General features: G+C 34.9%; 2 protein-coding genes across 2 annotated transcripts in view; both read left to right on the top strand.

Moving 5' to 3' along the window:
• The window catches only part of LOC107553871 (plexin-C1-like), a gene marked incomplete at its 5' end in the record, with an annotated part of 4,121 nt that extends 4,032 nt beyond the window's left edge, over positions 1-89 (top strand). The window contains one exon of the mRNA XM_016236196.1: positions 78-89. Within this exon, the coding sequence (XP_016091682.1) occupies positions 78-89 (12 nt within the window). The remainder of the gene's footprint in view (positions 1-77) is intronic.
• Positions 86-7,143, top strand: LOC107553870 (uncharacterized). The gene is made up of 13 exons (XM_016236195.1): positions 86-95; positions 509-1,005; positions 1,291-1,416; positions 2,339-2,504; positions 3,221-3,314; positions 3,430-3,538; positions 3,634-3,772; positions 4,963-5,074; positions 5,194-5,352; positions 6,244-6,363; positions 6,634-6,817; positions 6,927-7,088; positions 7,120-7,143. Exons 1-13 carry the CDS (start codon positions 86-88, stop codon positions 7,141-7,143), a joined length of 1,902 nt encoding a protein of 633 aa, XP_016091681.1.
• Positions 7,144-7,551: the final 408 nt, after the last annotated feature.

Raw genomic sequence — 7,551 nt, 5'->3', positions numbered from 1 at the left:
CCTCTAGAAACTTGCATTCTGCAAGTGAACAACGCATTATTGTGCCATCCCAAAGAGGCACAAAATCCCTTCCACAGACTTTTACATGAACTGTGGTGGAATGACCTGCCCAACTCAATCCGAGCAGCTGAGTCCTTAGCCATCTTCAAGAATCGGCTAAATACACATCTGTTCCATCTTTATTTGACTCTCTAACTCTAGCACTTTCTATTCTATTTTAATTCTACTTTATCTATTTATCTTTTTTTTATTTAAACAAAAAACAAAACACAAGCTTTCTATTATTTATATTCTATCTACTTGTTTTTCTTTGTGTGTGTTATATATATATATATGTGTGTGTGTGTGTGTGTGTGTGTGTGTGTACTGCATTAGGCTAACCGAGACTTGTCATTTGCACTTATATATTGTTGCTCTTTTGTTAGTTTTGACTGCTTTTATTGTCCTCTTTTGTAAATTGCTTTGGCTCACAGCGCTTCTAAATGACTAAATGTAAATGTAAAAAAAGACGACGATGTAAAACCTCAAGATACCAGGTATTTTGTTGTTAGCTTGTGGAACACTTTACAGTCTAAAGCAGGTGGGATTTTCTCTATATTTGCGGAAGGATCAGATGCAAGCATTCAGAGCACTGTGAGAGATGTGGAGTTTGTTGGCGGATTCAAGAGAGTTTCGCCCTCAGAATCCTACTTATTTCTCAACGCAAAGACTGGCTCAGAGAGGAAAGTGCTCGTCCTGTGGATGAACAGCTCTAAAGGAAAAAAGAGAGAAATCATCAAATCCCTACAGGCTGCAACGATACGATGCTGCAGTGATAAAGCTCGTCCAGTGCTCGTCGCCTGCACTGTTATTCCCTCAGTGAACAGCGTTATTTGGGCAGGTGTGTTCAGTGCGCAGAATCAGCAGGATCCGGAGAACAGCGCGCTGGCTCTGTACGACATCAGGAGCATTCAAGGCCGAGTGAAGGGCTTCTGCGCTTCTGGTGAAAACCCATGTGGTTCTGAGGTTGGAAATTGCATTCATACACATTTTTAAAGGAGAACAGCATTTCACCTTATTGAGACTTGAATAACAATTGTAATAGAATGTTGCATGATAAACTGCTTCTGGTGAAAACTCATGTGGTTCTGAGGTTGGAAATTGCATTCATACACATTTTTAAAGGAGAACAGCATTTCACCTGATTGAGACTTGAATAACAATTGTAATAGAATGTTGCATGATAAACGTAATTGTACTGTTCTGTTCACTAAAGTCATATACAATTTCAGTTTCTTCTCTGTGTTTCAGAGTGATACTGAACTTCAGCCGCTCTCTGTGGTGTTCAAGCACAGCTCAATGTCAGCAGTGGCAGCAGTTAGAAGTGGATCCTGGATTGTGCTGTTCATGGGAACCAGTGATAGCCAACTCATCAAGGTCTGCTTTGTTTTATTTTTCAGTAGTTTCTTAGTGTTTTCCTAATAGAGAGGATAGCATCTAAGTAGGTTGCATTGTACCTTGGGTTTGTGGGGCCTTAAGCATGATGATGAAAATTGACCCTAGGTGTCACAGTTGTCATAATAACATCAAAATTATATAACTACTGCAAACACAACAAGTGGTTTCTTTTTAAGAGAATGTCATGTTACGTCATAAACCAAACAAGTTTATTATAGGATAAATAGTGCTTTGAATTTCACAACTACCCATGTTTAACCATGTATAAACCATGTTTATATTTATTTAGTTGCTATAAAATCGATATAAACAAAATTTGAGACAGAACAATATGCATAATTAAATTAGGTATCTACGTGGAAATTATTATAAATAAATTAATAAGTAAATTAAAACAGTTATTCATTGTTTGTTCATGTTAGTTCACAGTACATTAACTAATGTTAACAAATACAACTTTTGATTTTAATAATGTAGTGGTAAATGTTGAAATTAACATTAACTAAGATTAATAAAACCTGTAGAAGTATTGTTCATGCTTAGTTTAACTAATAGAGTTTACCACTGTTAACTAATTAACCTTATTATAAAGTGTTACCCATTCATTTAAGTATGAATATTGAAGCGTAACTTTTTTGCATCTTTGTCAACATTGTTTGATTTTTTTGCCTTTAACTGTTCTTGACATTATAACATTATAAGCCTTATGCATCATGAAGTACTGTTAAACACTGTTCTCTGACTTATTTGTTGTGCATTTCCATTTTTGTGGAATCTGTGAATAATAGGTACTTGATATCCCAGCAATGAACATCAAAATTAATATATTGCATGAATAAAGCACCACAGTCATATAATGATTTGGATGAAGTTCGGATAATGATGCTGTTTATATTTTTAGTTTGTGTTGGATGAGAAATTCACACCAGGATGTCCAACAGTGCTGCTGAAATCTGATGGTGAACGAGCAGTGCTTCCCAGAATGCACTTTGATCCAGTAGATTTCAAACATATCTACATAGCTCTGAGGAAAGAGGTGAGGTTTAAAACTGTACAGTTAATAAAAAGTGTTAACATTGAAATTAAAAATTAAATTGAAAATTAAATCCCTTTCTCACCAAAAGTTGTACTTGAGGCACACTCAGTGAAACTATTCATTCATATACTGAATCTTCAGATCAAGTCCTCAAAAAAAAATATTTCACCCTTGCATTTGTTTACAGCTCTTTGTAAATAAATACTGAATATTCATACAAGTTAAGTCACCTTTATTTCTACACTCTCAGAAAAAAAGGTACAAAAGTTGTCATTGTGTCTACCTTTTCAAAAGGTAGATTTTTATACCTTTTAGGTACAAAGGTGTACCTACTGACAAGTGACAGCTTTTGTACCTTCTTTTCTGAGAGTGTAATTATTTATACAATAGAGACTAATTCAAATTGACAAACTCCTGTGCTCCACTGCACACTGAACAAGCAAAAGACACAAGATAGTAGTGATTTACATGTATCATATCTGTCTGTAGTTTGTCGTGTATATAGCTAATCATTTGATGTTTGTGTGTAGAGTTACTGTGCAAAAACACCATTTTATAAGATTTAAAATAGTTTTGAAAAAAGTATTTGCTTTTGCAAGAGATGCGTAATATTTTGCATGTGTGCATTTTGTGGTTTTATGTGTAGAGTTTAGAGAAAAGATTATTTATTTTTTCTTATTTTGAAAAGTAATGTGACTGCAGTAGTGTATTTTTTTTCTTTCTGCACATGTTTTTGATGCAGTTAAGAAGTGTCTGTGGTTTCGTGTGTTAAATACGGCACTCTGATAGACTGCAGAGCTGCTCTGGATCCACTCTGCGGCTGGTGTGTGAACATACAGAGGTCAGATTGATATCTGTTGCAAGTAAAAAAAGAATTTAATATGCTAGCTAGTAAAAAAAAAATCAATATCCAACCTGGCATAACAACTCTAAATTATATATTTCTGCTTGTCTAGGTGCTCCACCCAGGAATGTTTGAAATCTTCATGGGTGTCCACCCCAAAAGACTCCCTTCAGAAACAGCTAGTTTCTTTTCAGGTTTGGGCAGAGAAATCTTCCAGCAAGGTATTATAATATTAGCTTCAAATAAAACCATTTTTCATTGCATTGAAAACATATTAGCAATTTCTACTGACCAATCAATGCCCACTCCTACACAGATTACTCTATATCTTTCCTTGAGTCTGGAGAGCACAGGAAATCCTGCCTTCTCGTGCACCTTCCCCACAGGAGCCATGAACCTGTGTGACGGGTCTGATCCGCCTGCAGTTTTCCCAAACTGCTACTGTAGGTTTTCTGGTTTTTCTGACTAGCTACTATATACCGGAGGTTGGTTCTCTGTCAGTGCAGTGGATTGGTGTATTAAAGGTGTATCATGACTATACACATAACACACTTAAAGCAACTGTATGGTTTTTTTTTTTTGGAACATCCTACAGTTAATAAATATACCACTGTGTACCAGCAGAATGATTTTGAAACAGATATTTCAAGGTAAAAAAACAAACAAAAAAAACAGTTGCTTTAAATACACCTTTAAAAGTGTATAAGGTCACATTAAGTTTTACTTTAAAGTGCATTTTAAATTATTTTAATAATATTTTGTCTTGCTTTAAAGTACACTTATTTTGAAGTGTAAATACTACAGCACAAGTTCTTGAGTATAATTTTAACTGCAGTGTGTTAAAAAAGGCTGTACATCATGCAGTCTGCATAGGGCACCCCTCTGAATGGGATTTTGTTCCAGTTTTCTATCATGTTCTGCCAAAAACATTGATCGTTTTGATTTCTTCATCCTGTTTCTAGTCTATTCAAAATGTCCTCCTACATTCCCAGCACATGATTCAAGGGCCAAATGATATCACATCACAGCATAAATTCACTGAGTTAAAACAGTGCATTTATTGTCCTTAAAACTGATAAGATAATTGCATTCTGGCCACTTTAATTACCTTGTCTAAAAAAATATATTATTTACAAATGTACAGAAGTATGTGTGCATTGATGGCGATCAATATTATTGAGAAATTTCTTACTGTTGCATCAGAAGCAGCTTTAGTCTTTAAATGCATGCAGCTGACAAGCAACAGCAGCATTTCAGTGGAAAAGAGCAAAGTCTTACATGCCTCTGACACCACAGCACTTGTTGTAGGAAGGAAATTATTTATAAATTCTGTGACCACAGAGCATATCTCTACACAATAAACTTGTTATTTCCTTTCACTCTCTTAGCAACTATAACCATGGTAGTAAAACTCATGACATGTCTTAAACCAATATCATTTATTATAAAGTTTCTCATAAACTGAGAAACTTTTTTTTTTCAAGTATCTGCTAAAAATGTCTGATAAATGAATAAATGTAGCATCAAGTCCCGATCAACCTGTCTGGGTTTATTTTGTAGTAATGACTAACCAGTATCCAGAAAGCCATGTAATAAACTTTAAAAAAAAAAATTTATTCTGGTTACTTTTTGATAATCCATTCAGGTTTAAACGTCTCAGCGGAAGTGGCTGTTGGGGATCAGAAGATCACAGAGATGCTGATGCTGAAAGACTGCCTGAATATCAAAGATAATTCACCAAGTGCTTCTTATACACAGTATAATGCAGAGCCTAAAAGCGTTTTAAAAGAAATTATTAATTAAAAAAATGCCATGAAGTGGTTTAACACATTTCTGGTGTGTGTTGATGTCACAATGTAACATTAAATAAATGCAGGTGTGTGCAGTGTGTCTCATCTGGGTGTCACTGGTCCTCTTCCTCCAAATGTTGTGAATGGGCACATGGCCGTGGACCACAGTTACACGTACAGGTGAGACAATGTGTATCCTACATTACACTTATTCTCAGCCCAGCTGCACTGGAATACAGCCCACAGTCAGCTGGAGCAGGTCCGTCTATTTCAGACCGCTGTCTGATCAACTTCCACACACATGTGCTTTTCTATCATTGTTTGGACTTTTCATTGACAGTTTTTTTTTTTCGTGATTATTTTTGTTATTCAGATATATATATAGATTTTCATTATAACATTTGTAGTATGATTATTAAGTAACCTTTTTCTTTACCAACCTATCTCCAAAATGTTTAATTTAAGTATTGTGGAGGAAATTTATTTCTATCTGAAATATTAATATTATTTGCTTCACTGTACTAAAGAGAGTTCTTTAGACTGTCTCTGAGTGCTTCAGTTTGCTTGAGTTTTTGATGAGCCGAGAGATAACAAGACATCTATTTGTGTATGTGTGCAAGACAAGTGTGTGAGATAAATGTTATTTTAGTTTCTTAGACATCCTGGCTACTTACAAAATGATTTGCATTCAATTCTTAGAAACGCATCTGGAGGACATCGTTAGGCACCTTAAATGGACATATATGTTGAATATGCATAAGGATTGGATGAGATCAAAGCATCCACATTTGATAATGATATAAATGTTGAGTTGGGGTGTTTCCTCTGGGTCGCACTCTGCAGTCAACTTGCATGACTGTATGACTGTTGAACTTTTCTTGCAAGAAAATAAATATTCAAAATACTTTTGTCTCATACCTTTATTGGGAAAAGCAAAATTGCCACAAGTATTCTATATTATTTAATTTATTACTTATTACATATTATCTAATTATTATTATATATAATAATGTAATGTATATAATAATATAGGACTATTATTTATTTACATATATTATTTTATACCATCACTGATTTGGCCCCTCCCTGATTCTGAAGTGTGCTTTTTGATTAAATTGTCTTAAATATCTCTTCAGTGGTGGAAAGAAGATTCATGTTCAGGGGAGCAATCTGGAATTTGTGGAATCAGTTACTGTCCATTCCAGTTATAAACACTATGATCTGAAAACACAACAACACAAGCTCAGGGGTAAGATGTGTGCTTATTACTACAGCATTAAGCTCAAAATGAGGATCCAGTCTAGCAGCTTACAGCACTGTATCTGACAGATGGATATCAACAATCAAATAACCCATATTCACTTGAGTTCCAGTTTGGCAGATTGTCATTACTTTGCTGTATAATTGTTAAATGTACATCATTGACTGTGGATACTTATTAATTCAAACAAAATATTATTTATTCTATTCACAGATTACATGTAGCTTCACTCTGTACATGTCACATGTATTAGTTATGTTTTCAGTGTCTCTCTTTCTCGGGATGTGTGGTTTGAGTCCCCCCACTATGATGGCAGTGATCAGTTTAGCTTGTTGTTGAATGCTGGGAACTCCACTGTGGACTGTGAAAATTTGTCCTTCAAGCCTGATCCAGGATTCACTGGATTCACCACCGTACAGGTGGCCAATGATCTACAGGTGAACATTAAGGTGAGTTTAACATCAGTGCACAGTCTGCATGTTGTGGCATGCGTGGGTATTAAAAACTTCTCTGTAAATATATTATTATCCAAATCATCCCACACTCTCTCTTTCTCAGAAAAAGGCAGATATGTTGAATTTGAGTATGAGTGAGGTGACTGTGACGGGTCTACAGGGAGATCAGGAGTATCCGTGTCTTTTGGAGAAGATTGAGTCCAATGCCGTCATCTGTAAGATTAAAGGAGAATCAGGAGCCGTCCCAGCAGTGGACTCACTCACTGTGAGTGTGTTTTTGATATTTTCTTGCATAGATTATGGGAAGCAGAATCTCATAGATTGATTTGATAATTGCCGTAAATGCTACTCTATTAAGTTTAATCTTAACACGCAAACACAAAAAAAATCATAATCTTAATCATAAACTTGGTCATCTTTATGAGATGTTTAATCAGTAGGACATTTCTTTCATTGTCATTTCAGATCAACGTTGGGTATTTTTATATCTTCCTAAGTGGAGAAAGACCAGAAAAATTTGTGATTTGCTTTGATAGTATTTTCTTTAATATTCTTATAAATGTTCTTATCTTTTGCATTTTGTTATTATTATTTGGAATTTAACATAATATCCAATCTGTTTTTCCTGCTCAATGGCCACTGCAACAGCCACTGATATATACAAACAAACACAAGTAAAATTGCGCTGTAAAGTTCTGTTTACAAATATAAGTCAGAGAAACATTACT

Source organism: Sinocyclocheilus grahami, unplaced genomic scaffold, assembly GCF_001515645.1.
Source record: "Sinocyclocheilus grahami isolate Dianchi unplaced genomic scaffold, SAMN03320097.WGS_v1.1 scaffold484.1, whole genome shotgun sequence".
Classification (NCBI taxonomy): Eukaryota; Metazoa; Chordata; class Actinopteri; order Cypriniformes; family Cyprinidae; genus Sinocyclocheilus; species Sinocyclocheilus grahami.
This window is presented reverse-complemented; position numbering and strand designations above follow the sequence as displayed.